Below are 13,885 nucleotides of genomic sequence, written 5' to 3' on the forward strand. Positions count from 1 at the left end.
AACACTCTCAGAGTTAGACCTGTTATGGTCATTCAGGGCTATGTGTTTTCTGGTAATATTATTGTCCACAAATGTCCGTGGCAAAAATTTTATTTTGACAAAAAAATTCCACCACCTAAAGCCAGCATGTGATGACCCCTGTCTGCAAATGTAAAAAAAAATGCATCGGGGCTACGAGTTGTGTGACTTCTTTGATTTACTTAAAAGGGTTCATGTGGTTAAAAGTTACAAAAGACATAAGAAAATATGAATATTGAATGTACCATGATTACCATAGATTTGGTTGACTTTGAGAGCATGCAGACAGCTTTAGGTAAATGCTATTAGATCATACATGGGCAACTGGTGACCCGGGGGCCACATGCGGCCCCCCACCTTCACTTAATGCGGCCCACAGGTTGATATCAGAATACTGATATAGTATCGATTTCAGCTGTTATGATTCAAAACATGACCCGCTTTAATGACTTCAGTCTATATTAGTAGCATCATATTTAAGTTCATAAAGTTAACATAAGTATAACTAAATGCATTTGAAATTAAATACAAATGTTACTTTTCAGGATTCCAATTCAAAAATAGCCGATCTACAAGCTCAAAACGCGTCGCACTGCGACGCGTTTTGAGCTTGTAGATCGGCTATTTTTGCTACTTTTGTGTGACAGAATGGTGAAAAAAGTTAAAATACGGAGAGACAGTACTGTGTATGCAATGTGTCCCTCTGGAGTGAGTGTGGAAATATAGTGGCCCTCTCCATCATCAAAGTTGCATCACCCCTGTATTAGATGGTGCTCATCATGTAGACAGCTTTAGGTAAACACTATTAGATGGTGATTATCAGACAGCTTTAGGTAAATGCTATTAGATGGTGATTATCAGACAGCTTTAGGTAAACACTATTAGATGGTGATTATCAGACAGCTTTAGGTAAACACTATTAGATGGTGATTATCAGACAGCTTTAGGTAAACACTATTAGATGGTGCTCATCAGACGGTATAAATGGGTGGTTTGTGGAGATAGGGGGAGTGGCATGTTGATCTGTCTGTCAGAGAGGTTACAGATCCCGGAGCTGATTGCTTCACTTTGCTTTAGAAGACAGGCTGAGAAAGTCACTGCCATCACATCACATCGCTGCACAACCATGGACCCAGGTAAGCTGTGCATACACATTCATATACTGCAGTGGTGGAAAAAAGTGCTACTTTTTGTTTTACTTAAGTAAAAGTATCAATACTGCAATGTAGAAATATACTCTGTTACGAGTAAAAGTCCGGAATTAAAAATGTACTTGAGTGAAAGTACAAAAGCATTGGTATCAAGATGTACTTAAAGTACCAAAGGTAAAAAGTTGTCATTATGCAGAATGCCCCATTTCACAAGTTTTCAAATGTATAAAAATGAAACCGAAATGCATATAGGGCTGAAGTGATTAATGTAGGTTCTGTAATAATAATAATCTAAATCTGCAAAGTATTAACAACTCATTCAGTGCCACATGACGTCTTTTTTTTTTTTTTTTTTTTTGAAAAACATGTTCAGAACCCAAGATATGATGATTTGTAGATTTGCTGCTCCATTCACTCTTTGTTTAACTTCTTACTGAAAAAGGCTGTATCTCGGCTCCTAAGCACTTTTTTTTTACAATGAATTTTGGCTGTGGCACTCAGAGCCAAAATCCCATAAATAAGCTCGGCACTGAATGAGTTAAGAAACTAAAGTTTTCAAATAATTGTAGTGTAGTTAAAAGTACAATATTTGCCTCTGAGATGTAGTGGAGTAGAAGCAAAAGCACTGAAAACTGGAAATACTCCAGTAAAGTAAAAATACCTAAACCATTTACTTAAGTACAGTACTTGAGTAAATGTACTTAGTTACTTTCCACCACTGGTTGTAGGTAAGCTGGTGATACAATCACATTCATATATATACTGTTATAGGGGAATTTGTAAACGTTTCTATTGGTGCAGGATTATGATCACAATGGTGTTATTATAGCTTTTAAAAGCAATGAAGGACTTGTCCTGTATTATTAAATCCAATACTGCTTACACCTCTGTGGCCAGGACAGAAAATTATTTAAAATGGAATTGTTTAGTAATATTATCTATATTTTTTACATCACAATTGCATACCATAAATAAAATATCTTTGGTCTAAAAATAACTTGTTTACAACAGAGCACACTGTTGTATCAAACCAGAACATTGTATAGTATTCTATAGAATGCACATAGATTTGATATACTGTATAACGGTTGCTAAATGATTATCCTATCACTTTTCTCTACATTCTAGTTCTTTGAACCTGTTTAGGGTTCTTAAATGTAACTTTCCTCTTCTAGCCCGGATTTGAACCTGGTGCTGAACTTTTTATTTTTTATTTTAACCATTGAGCTAATAGAGCCTGCTTTGTGTCACATCAAACATTACATTTTAATCATTAAAAAAAAAAGTTACATAGTGCTTACATCAGGGGTCTTCAACAGGGGGTCCGGGACCCCTAGGGGGTCCTCAGAGTTACTACAGGGGGTCCGCCAAATCTTTGGGTGATGTGATTTATTTTTTTTGGCCCTTACCCTAGCATCCCTTTTCTGGGGAGAACCTTTTGCTAAAGTTCTGAGGAGAACTTTAGCCAAAAAAATAGCCGATCTACAAGCTCACAACGCCTCGCAGTTGAGTGAGCTTGTAGATCGGCTATTTTTTGGCAAAGGGGTGTTTGGTTTAGAGGGAAAAAAAGAGCAGACCAAGTAAACAAAAAGAGTTATATCTGAAACACAATGTTATACAATATAGAGTAGGGGGTCCCTGCTTCATCTCTCTCTCAGCTAGGGGGTCCTTGGCCTGAAAACGTTGAAGACCCCTGGCTTACATTATACTCTGTTATTTCATTTTGTTAATATTAAACATCACATTCTGCAGAGCAACATTTCACTGCACAGCGGACACGCCTCTTTGAATCATATAGAGGATACAATACTTGCAAAACACACTTCCTCTTACAAGACTCGGGTTACACAACTACGTGAACACATTGCTGACAGCTTAGATATTAGAAAACATAATCTGTGGTCTTCTAAACCACATGGTGCACAGCTATGCTCTGATTGGTCTAAAGCACATGGTGCACAGCCATGCTCTGATTGGTCTAAAGCACATGGTGCACAGCCATGCTCTGATTGGTCTAAACCACATGGTGCACAGCCATGCTCTGATTGGTCTAAAGCACATGGTGCACAGCCATGCTCTGATTGGTCTAAACCACATAGTCCATGAGCCAGACAATATTTCATTATCGAAAGAGTGGGCAAAACCAAACCTATATTAAATTGTTCATAGGGTCAATATAAGTAAATAAATATATGATAACCTCTCCACAGGAGCAGCTTTTTCATGGTTATCACACATTTTGTTATTTTCCCCATACGTACATGACAGGTGAAAAAATGACAACATTTAGAAAAGAGTTATCATAATGAAACTTCCTGAGTTGATTACTTACATGAAGACAATGATTTATCGTATTACAAGTTTTCTGAAATGGTATATTTAAATATGCAAATTAGGCATTTAGTCCATGAGCCAGAGCCCCAAAATTGAGCCAGATATTGAATATTCCCTCGTTAAAAACCTTTGACTCCAACATCTTAACAAAATGAAATAAGTATGTTGACTCTGGCTTTGTCCAATGTTCCAATGTTGATTCTGGAAAGTTATGCAAATGTGGGCATATTTTCCTAATGCATAATTAATCAACATTAATCAACTCAGGAAGTTTCATTATGATAACTCTTTTTTAAATGTTGTCATTTTTTCACCTGTCATGTACGTATGGGGAAAATAACAAAATGTGTGATAACCATGAAAAAGCTACTCCTGTGGAAAGGTTATCATATATTTATTTACTCGTATTGACCCTATGAACAATTTAATATAGGTATGGTTTTGCCCACTCTTTCGATAATCATTGCTCAATTTTGGGGCTCTGGCTCATGGACTAATGGTGCACAGCGATGCTATGATTACACAGCCGTGATGTTGCGTAAGCCTCATGTGATTTAGTGGTGTAAAGTAATCCTAGTACATTTACTGAAGTACCGTACTTAAGTATACTTTTGAGGAATTGTTACACATACTTTTACCCCTAGTATTAATCATTGCCCTACAGTATGTATATTTCGGCCATTTGAAAATAGCCGATCTACAAGCTCACAAGATGCGACGCATTGTGAGCTTGTAGATCTGCTATTTTCAAAAGATTTGTACACATTTTGAACTCGTGAAATGGGACTTTCTGCACAACGAGTACTTTTAATTTTGGTACATTAAGCATATTTTGATGCCAATACTTTTGTACTTTCACTCAAGTAAATTTTGATTACGCGACTTTTACTATTAACAGAGCATTCTACTCAGAGTATTTCTTCTCTCAGTCAGTATTGATACTTTTACTTAAGTAAAAAAAAATGTTGCAGTTTTTCCACCACTGATGTAATCTGTTTCCTGTCTAGGTTTAAACGGCACCAACAACAACTTCAGCGTTCCACCCGGGCCTCGCCTCCCAGCAGGTCCTGACATCACCCACATCCTGCACATCCTGCACATCCTGTCCCTGGTGGTCTACTGCCTGGTGTTTGCGGTGGGCAGCGTGGGCAACGCCCTGGTGGTCTACGTGACCGGCTTCAGGATGAAGAGGACCGTCAACGCCGTCTGGTTCCTCAACCTGGCCCTGGCCGACTTCCTCTTCACCGTCTTCCTGGTTTTCACCATCGTCTCTCACTCGCACAAAGGCGCCTGGCCGTTCGGCGGCTTCATGTGCAAGCTGTGCAGCCTGGTGAACGTGGTCAACATGTTCGCCAGCGTGTTCCTGCTGACCGCCATCAGCCTGGACCGCTGCCTGGCCACCTGGGTGGTGGTGTGGGCGCAAAACAAGCGCACCCCTCGCAAAGCTCAGGTTTGATTGATTGATTGATTGATTGATTGAATACTTTATTTAGGAAAGACATGACATGGAAATACAATTCACAATACAAGGTCCTCTAAACTGGCTTATTTAAAATGAGATCCCCGTGCATTCACATCATGATGACACATAAGAGACAGACAGATATACATTACTATGCAGAACGTCATACAATCAGCTTACACGTTACTGGGATGAAAAACAAGAAATATGTACAATAGAGCACCGAAGTCTGACGTAATTTACACATCCTAGGTTTGTCTACCTGGTTCGCGGTTTTCCACCCCCGTTCTGAATCCCCATAGACGTATTTAATATCGCGTCAAATAAGAACTGTGTTCCAAAAATAAACAAATGATCCCGGCGGTTTTACTCTAATGGATATGAAGCATCAACTGACGGTGAGAAAACGCTAATGTTACTTCCGCCAAATTAGTTAAATTCTAAATTACATTTTCACCAGAAACAGACTGTATCAAATATAAGTGACTGACTATCATAAACGATACAGAACCTCCTCTCTGACAATATCGCAGAGACAGTTTGTTTATTTTTGGACCAAAATTCTTATATGAGACGATTCTAAGATGACCCAATGTTATTCTCCATAGAGAAATTAGTTTACGAACCTGGGGATGAACGAGTGACGTCAGGACTTCTGTACTCTATAGACCGTTTTAGGAGGAGGGGAGGGGGGGGGGGGGGTATAGGTTAAGACGTTGACAGTGAGTAGGGTTTCACACTTCTTTACTCCTTTAGGTCGGGCATTCCACATTGTTGTTGCATAGCATGAGAACGAGTTCATTCCCTTGTCTGTGCCAAATCTGGGTTGGACATGATCAGTGGAGCCGCCTCTGGTGTTGTGATTGTGGACTTCATTTAGGTTTTTGAAGTATTCAGACAGGTACGTGGGTATCCCAATGTTGTGGTGCATCTTGTCTTCCAGGTCACGTGCGCTCTCATCTGGCTGGCCGCTCTGGCCTGCAGTGTGCCTTATGCCGTCGTGCGGGAGGTGGTTCCCTATCCGGGCATACTGAGATGCACGTACGCTCACTCAAAGTTCAGCTGGTATTGGAGCCTGACCGTTTTCCGTATCGCCGCCGGCTTCGCCGTGCCCTTCCTGGTCATAACGGCGTCCTACGTGGCCATCGGGGTTCGCGCCGGCCGCCTGCAAAGAGGGAGGAAGCGGCGGTCGCTCCGCATCATCGTAAGCGTCGTCCTGGCCTTCTTCCTCTGCTGGCTGCCCTTCCACGTCTTGCAGTTCATAGAAATTGAAGTTCGCAAAAACCCGACCGCCGGTATGGTTCAGATGCTTCACATCGCCGTTCCGCTGTCGGTGAACCTGGCCTACCTGAACAGCTGCCTGAACCCCATCCTCTACGTCTTCATGTGCGACGAGTTCCAGAAGAAGCTGCGCCTGTCCCTGTGTCACGTCCTGGAGAGCGCTCTGGCGGAGGATCTGAACTCCCACACCTCCACCACGCGGTCCCTCACCTCCACGCGGTCCCTGTCGCTGCAGCTGTCCAAGATCAGCCGAAAGTCTGAGTCCGCTGAGAGGAAGGACGCGGTCGCCTCCCCGTTGACTCCAGGCTCACATGACAAAGAGGTTTTCATGGAGGAGACGGAGAGGCTGGACATCGAGAAGCCAAGATGACAATGACCACGGTTAAAGGTCATATATGTATATTTCTACTAAGTTCAAACTTAGCCTTGTTATAGCTTAACCCATTCAATCCGGGGATGCATCTCTGTCATTTTTAGATTTCTTTGGCTTTCCAAAAATAGCAGATCTACAAGCTCATAGCGCAGCACTCGGTGCCGCGCTATGAGCTTGTAGATCTGCTATTTTTTTTGAAAAATCGTGAAAATGTGAAAATCTTTAAATATATATATTTTAAAAATGATATTATATTTAAAGATTTGCACAAATTGTCACATTTAAAAAAAAAATAGCAGATCTACAAGCTCATAGCGCGGCACCAAGGCCGCGCTATGAGCTTGTAGATCTGCTTTTTTTTTGCTATTTTTTGAAAAATCGTGAAAATGTGAAAATCTTTAAATATATATATTTAAAAAACATATATATTATATTTAAAGATTTGCACAAATTTTCACATTAAAACAAAAAATAGCAGATCTACAAGCTCATAGCGTGGCACTCGGTGCCGCGCTATGAGCTTGTATGTCTGCTATTTTTGAATAGCCAAAGAAATCTAAAATGACATCAGATCCCGGCTAAATTGGTTAAATGGCTTTTTAAAAGCCATTCAAGCTATAACTATAGGCTAAGTTTGAACTTAGTGCGAGGTGGTGCAACTGGCCCCCAGGTCCCTGAGGCGTGTGTGAGTCCACTGTCCACCAAACCGTTTCTTCCATCCCAGGTGAACGGCAGGCGCTTGCCGAAAAACACTTCCAAACACCAGAGGAAAAAATATATATATATATTTCAGCTCAGGGCAAGCAGATTTAAAAAAGCAACGCGTGAACGTGCGAGCGCAAAAACACACGGCTGGAGTATCAAAAAAATGCAGCGCTCCTGTTGTTACAAGCTGTGTATAAGCCAAATATGCCTTTTAATACATTATAATTGTCCTCTATAACTAAAAATGTAAAATTAAAAACACCTTGAATATTTTAGAAACAGTTAATCTTTCACTCAATTGGGGCAATGCCCGTCGCAAGTTGATGATGTCATTTGTCCATGGAATTTATGGAATGCATGTGCAAATAAAAAACAACTTAATACTTCCTAAGGTTAATATGATATATATGATATCAAATCTATATTTGAAATGTTTGTTTTTTTCACATGCATTCCATTAATTCCATAGGGCTGGACCACACATGGACACATGACATCATCAACCTGCGACGGGCATTGCCCCTATTGAGTGAAAGATGAACTGTTTCTAAAATAAATAAAATATTTAAGGTGTTATAGACAATTATAATGTATTAAGGCATATTTGGCTATTAGCCAGGGATCCTTTTTTTGTTTTTTTACAACCAAGGTTTATATTTTAGCTTGTAATTAAAGTAAATAAAAGATGAGTGTTATTTTCTTTTCATTTACTGCTTTCTATAGTTTGAGCAATTTTCACGATATTTTTTACAGAGTGCGGGGGCATTCTGTCCGGTGGCTAAATATGCCTTTTTTACACAATAAAAAAGGTCCAGTGGTCTTTGATGGCCAGATGTGAGTTATTGGGGGCTAGAAGAGCTACTGTAAATAATAATAAAGAAAACGCCGGGTTATCGTGTAAAAAAAAGACATTTAGCCACCGGACAGAATGCCCCCGCCCACTGTAAAAAAGGTCGCGAAAATTGCTAAAACTATAGAAAGCAGTAAATTAAAAAGATTTAACACTCATCTTTTATTTACTTTAATTACAATCTAAAACATAAACCTTGGTTGTAAAAAAACAAAGTTGTCCTTTAACAATTATTAAGACCTGGAACGCATTTGTGTCACTTTTAGATTTCTTTAGGCTATTCAAAAATAGCAGATATACAAGCTCATAGCGCGGCACCGAGTGCCGCGCTACGAGCTTGTAGATCTGCTATTTTTGAAAAATCTTGAAAAAAAATGTTTTTGATTTTTTTTCCAAAAACAGTATTTTTTAAGAATCGCCTCAGGTCTTAAAGGGTTAAAAACATGAGCTGTGCTGAGGGGAAAAAAGGTCTTTGGTGGACACTGGACAAGACCCCTGAGTCAAGTATTATGTAATTGATCACAGACCCCCATCTGAGCCACTAACTAACCCCCCCACAAGAGAAGATGGTTCAAGATCTGTCCAGATAGCCGATCTACAAGCTCACAACGTGATGCGCTGTGAACTTGTGGAGCAGCTATTTTCCAATGGCATAGAATCAAAACTAAACCGTTCAGTGTTTATGTTCCACATGTCTGGAACAGACTCAGGGGCGTCGTTACGCGGGGGGCTTCGGTGGCTATAGCGACCAATGTTTTATCCAAAGCCACCAATAAAAAATACATTAAAAAAGAAGAAAGGTTTTAATATTTTATTTTTTTTAATTATATATCTATAACCCTAACCTAACCCTACCCCTAAAACCGAAATAAAGTAACAAAAAAATGGGAAAAAAGTACCCAAATCCACCCAGAAACCGCAGGGGACAAATTTGTCCGTTGCCTGGGGGGCTAAGCCCCCACCCTAGTAGAGACCTAGCACTGCGTCTGAACAAACTCTGAACAAAACTGCAAGTCTGCTGCAACTCTGTTTAACCCATTCAAACCAGGAAAGTTTCTGTGTCATTATATTTTGGCTATTCAAAAATAGCAGATATACTGTACTTGTAGATCTTTTTTGCAAATCTTTGAATAATGTTTTTAAAGCAAACATTTTTACTCAAATCTTTGCTTCAGGGGGTCCTTTGTCCCTGGAACAGAATGTGTTCAGACGAGCAGGGGTCCGTGGCCACACGTATATCATTTTGGGGGGTCCTTGATATGAAAAGGTTTGAGCACCACTGATATAGAAACATACGTTTTTTTTCAGAAAACTAAAAAGACATTTGTAGAATCGGCCTCAGATCTTAACCCATTAAGACCTGGGATCTGTGCCATTTTTTGATTTGAGCTAAAAAGCATTATTTTACACTTTGGCTATTCAAAAAAAGCAGATCTACAAGCTCATATGAGCTTGTACAGATCTGCTTTTTTTTATCGTGAAAATGTGTGCAAATCTTTGGATATATACATTTTTAAAGCGATTTTTTTTTTACTCAAATCTTTGCTTCTGGGGGGGTCCCTGGAACAACATATTTTGAGATGGGGGTCCGCGGTCAAATACATATAATTTTGGGGGTCCTTGACATGAAAAAGTCTGAGCACCACTGATATAGAAACATACGTTTTTTTTCTTCAGAATACTGTTGGGATTTAGAAGACATTGTAGAATCGGCCTCAGATCTTAAATCGGAGCTAAAAACCCTTCAGCTTGCCGCTGCCTTTTACTGAGGTCTGTGATTAATTTCTTGTGCACTGTAATTGTTTGTCTTTTTCTTTGAACTTGTTCCATTTTTAAATGTATTCAAATGTCCCTTGACGTGCTTCTTAATGTTTTGTGCAAAGCACTTTGAAATGCCTTGTTTGCCTGTTGCTTGAAAGACCTTTTGGTAATTATTGCATATATTGTATATGTTGAGAATGGAATAAAAACTGCATTTTAACCGCATTTGACTGTATTCGGTATTCGTTATACTTTGCCAGACTCGTTGATTAATGCAGGACCTATTCTCAATGAAACACAATGATTGATTGTTGCTTACTGTTAATATAGGCCAAGGGTCGGCAACCTTTTTAACACGAGGTGCCAAGTTTTGGTTTTTTTGATAGTCAGTGTGTTATATGAACATTAAGTTTAATTATGACACCACATCAAAATGTAACATTTAACAACTGATTTTGATTGTCCATAGGTTATACATAACAACCATATGTTCTTTTTACATCTGGATGTAATGATCATTAGACTCACCTATCTCCCAGGCTCCCTCCCCAGTCAGAATTTGAATGAATGTAGAATTATGTCATCTGCATATATGCGAGTGAGTGGACTTAACACACTCGGTGGCAGAGTTGCATTTAGAAAGTGACGTTGAGTGCCAGAGATCTCACCGTTTGTAACGCTACGCTGTTTACAGCTGCAGACTTGTTGTGAATATTATACAATGCTCTTTCCTCTACCTAACTTTCCTCAACCTAACTTTTCTCTACCTAACTCCTCGTATGCAGTTTCACATCACTGACATAAAGAAAAAGTAATTGTCTTTCTTTATGTTAGGGGTGCAACCTGTCCTGGATGGAAGTGCTGAGGTACAGTGCGTCTTAACCTTATTTCCTGTCCCCTTGTCACCCTAACGTTTCTTGGTAAAACGCTAGCCTAGAACTGTTTACTACATGTTTGCAGAAATGACAGTTATCTACAGAATACATCTACCAGCCTTCCTGTAAATCGGGGAGGCTATATCGCCCCGTGCGGGAGGCCACATTACACCCGTGGTGAAAGCCTGACGACGTTGCTCAACTTGGGTCTCTGGAAAGCCACAGCACATCCTCCCATCAGCACATCTGTCTGACAATCCAGGATGTGGCAAAGGGACCCTGCCGACGTCTTCGCTTATCTCATCTTATGAACTTTTGCACTTCACTCACTTACACATATAGGCATAATTTATTTGTGTGATAGCTACGCCCATACGAGACCGCCTCGGTGGGCTGTCCAACACTAATTATGTTCATGTATATATGTGACTGCTTGTCTTTCAATAAATGAGAACATGTTGACTTGGACGCTTGTTTGAGACTCGATGTGTTCCCGATGCATCGCTCTTCTTCTATGCTGCTATAAGTGAGACATCACCTTGTGTTTTCCTATGAACTTCTCTCATCCACATCATCTGACCAGACTTTGAATGACCTATAGAGAATAAAATCATTACAAGACTCCACGGCGAGCACCCGATTGTAAACAATATATGCGTGCACGACGGTGGATGGTCCTGGTTAGACTGCCCCAACGCTCCTGATTTCGTGTATAGAGGGGCGGGTGTAAAGAGCCGGCGAGAGATTGCGGCTGATCCCATTGTTTCACCGATCTGTCCGTCAACCCCCGCCCCGTTAACACAACATTACGAGCGACGCCCACTGCACTCTGGTTGGTTGGGAAGTGAAACACTTCCTCATACCGAGTACACCGACGCGCTGGGCCAGGCTTTTATTTTTTAGCAACACTAAAAAATAAAAGCCTGGAGATTGAGGCTAGGTCCTGGTTAACGCCTGGAACAATAACATCTCTAACGCGAGTCACCATGGCGGAGTGATCGCGGATCGAAAATGACTTGTTTTCCCCCACTGTAAAAAGTTAAGGAAATATGGAGTTTTTTTGCAAGGAGATGAGAGCGGACGGGAGACAGTTTTTTTGTCACGGTGATTCATCTGTCCCTTTGTCGTATATTGGCCATGATCAGACAGGAAAAAACACTATTCCATAACTATTCCCTAAGTGCAAGAAGAACAAGGATCCAGTTTGAAAGAGGGTTTGTCCACAGAAATGTATTTATTTCCATAGACGTTGACATCTGCATTGCCAATCACAGAGTGTAACTCAAATCACCAAACATCATACTTTATACAGACAGACATTTGAAATAGGACCTCCTCTCTGTCCTCCGTCTTGACCACTCACAAACAAGCTTTTAGAAACAAAAGGCATCTTGGCCCGCCTCTCTCAGTCATCACAAGGAATTAGCATCCGCCTAGTTTTAAACATGTGACAATTTACTTTAACCCTTATCTATAAAACTATACTTTTACACAAGCTCATATTATGAAATCTTTGTTTAACATCTTATTAACTTCAAATTAAGTCCACACACATTATACATTCACAATTGCAAACAGCAGTTAGAAATACAATGAATCAACAAAGTTGCAGTTACTTTAAGACTGAATATTTTCCTTAAATGACATTTCTCTTTGTTAACAACACAAGTCATAGTTGTCAAGACTTTAATCATTTTAACTACACACTGCAGACCTAAGACTGAAGAATAATAAAAGTGTATATATTTTACTGTCATCTTGACCTGGCTTCCAACCATTCACTACACATATCCTGTCTGTAGCTGATTAGCCCAGGAAGGAACAATGATTACTCTGATTAGTTTAAATGAATACAAAAGACTTCTTCTGATAATCAAAACAAGACAGAGGGTGTCAATGCCTCTGAACCATGAAACAAAAGGTTTATCAAAACGACTGTTGTGCCTCTCACCTCCTACAATGGCCAGGAACTCTGAACTGATTGCATTACAGCTGAGCCCACACTAAGTTGGGTGAAATCTCTCTCTGGCTTACATTATTTGACCAAAGGTCAAACTCAGTCCTAAATACAAACCTTGTTTTACCAATTAAATGGAAAATCATAGAAATATGCTTGAAACGATACTTTAGTCCTGGATATACCATATAATTTCCCCTCTTGGAGGAATATCAATAATCCTCCATAAAAAGGGATATCCAGAGACTTATCTCAATCTTTACTTGAAGGTGATCTCCAAAATCTATTTGAGACAACAGATTCTCCTGTGTATTTGTTAGCATAATAGCGACCCCTCTGGTGGGTTTAAGGAACTAGTAATAGATCAACGCTTAATTATTCTGTATATTACTGGAGATGAAAAGCAATCTTCATATGGTTACTGGTCAAAACACATCATATAACATACTTTAACATGAAATGTTTAACAATAGTGTCCACGCGTACAGAAATGTTCTTCTGTTCTTTCTTTTTTCGCCTAATCTAATAAAACGCAATGTTTCTGGTAGGTCTCCTTCTTTGAATGTCCATGTTTGCACCTGAAGAATGATCAGTCATTAAAACAAAAGCTGTTCCTCATTGTCCAAAAACTGAAACCACGAAAAAAGACTTTCAACAGGCCACTTCCTGTAATCTTGAAATCACTGCCCTTGGGTATGCCACAGCCTTTCAGCCGTGCTGCCCAGTGCAGTTCCAGATTCGTCCAACAGATAGCTGCATTTTTACAACAGAGCGTTCTACTTATGATCGCAGAAGATGTGTTACCACACTCTTCACGAAGAACCCCTTCATCGTAAGTTCTCCACTCTGCTGGCATCCGCTGTCCTCTCCTCACAACATACCCGCCACGAAGAACCCCGTCCATCCACAGGTTCCCCGCTCTGCCGTCAGCACCGCAGCGCGCTCCTCTAGCGATCGCAGAAGATAAGTTTGTGCAGCCAGATGAGTCGTACAGCCACCCTAAAAGTTGTCGTCATGTCGTGCCGATGTCCATAATCACCATCACTGTGGTAACGTGATCCGTCCACCCAACGCAAGGCAAAGATCCAGACATCCCGCCCGGTTTCCTGCCGTGGACG

At 40.3% G+C, this 13,885-nt stretch overlaps 1 protein-coding gene across 1 annotated transcript; it reads left to right on the top strand.

Annotated features, from left to right (window-relative positions):
- Positions 1-1,102: 1,102 nt before the first annotated feature.
- On the top strand, positions 1,103-6,675 carry LOC308083731 (C3a anaphylatoxin chemotactic receptor-like). Its single transcript, XM_080426060.1, has 3 exons — positions 1,103-1,154; positions 4,511-4,953; positions 5,909-6,675. Exons 1-3 carry the CDS (start codon positions 1,145-1,147, stop codon positions 6,614-6,616), a joined length of 1,161 nt encoding a protein of 386 aa, XP_080282186.1. The 5' UTR covers positions 1,103-1,144; the 3' UTR covers positions 6,617-6,675.
- Positions 6,676-13,885: the final 7,210 nt, after the last annotated feature.

The sequence above is a fragment of the Gymnoscopelus braueri genome (assembly GCF_963280865.1).
Source record: "Gymnoscopelus braueri genome assembly, chromosome: 4".
Lineage (NCBI taxonomy): Eukaryota > Metazoa > Chordata > Actinopteri > Myctophiformes > Myctophidae > Gymnoscopelus > Gymnoscopelus braueri.

Bases quoted from the DNA above. Each gene is read 5' to 3' on its own strand.
- LOC308083731 (XM_080426060.1), top strand. The intron at 4,954-5,908 runs GTTTGATTGATT...CTTGTCTTCCAG, and splicing joins GCACCCCTCGCAAAGCTCAG to GTCACGTGCGCTCTCATCTG.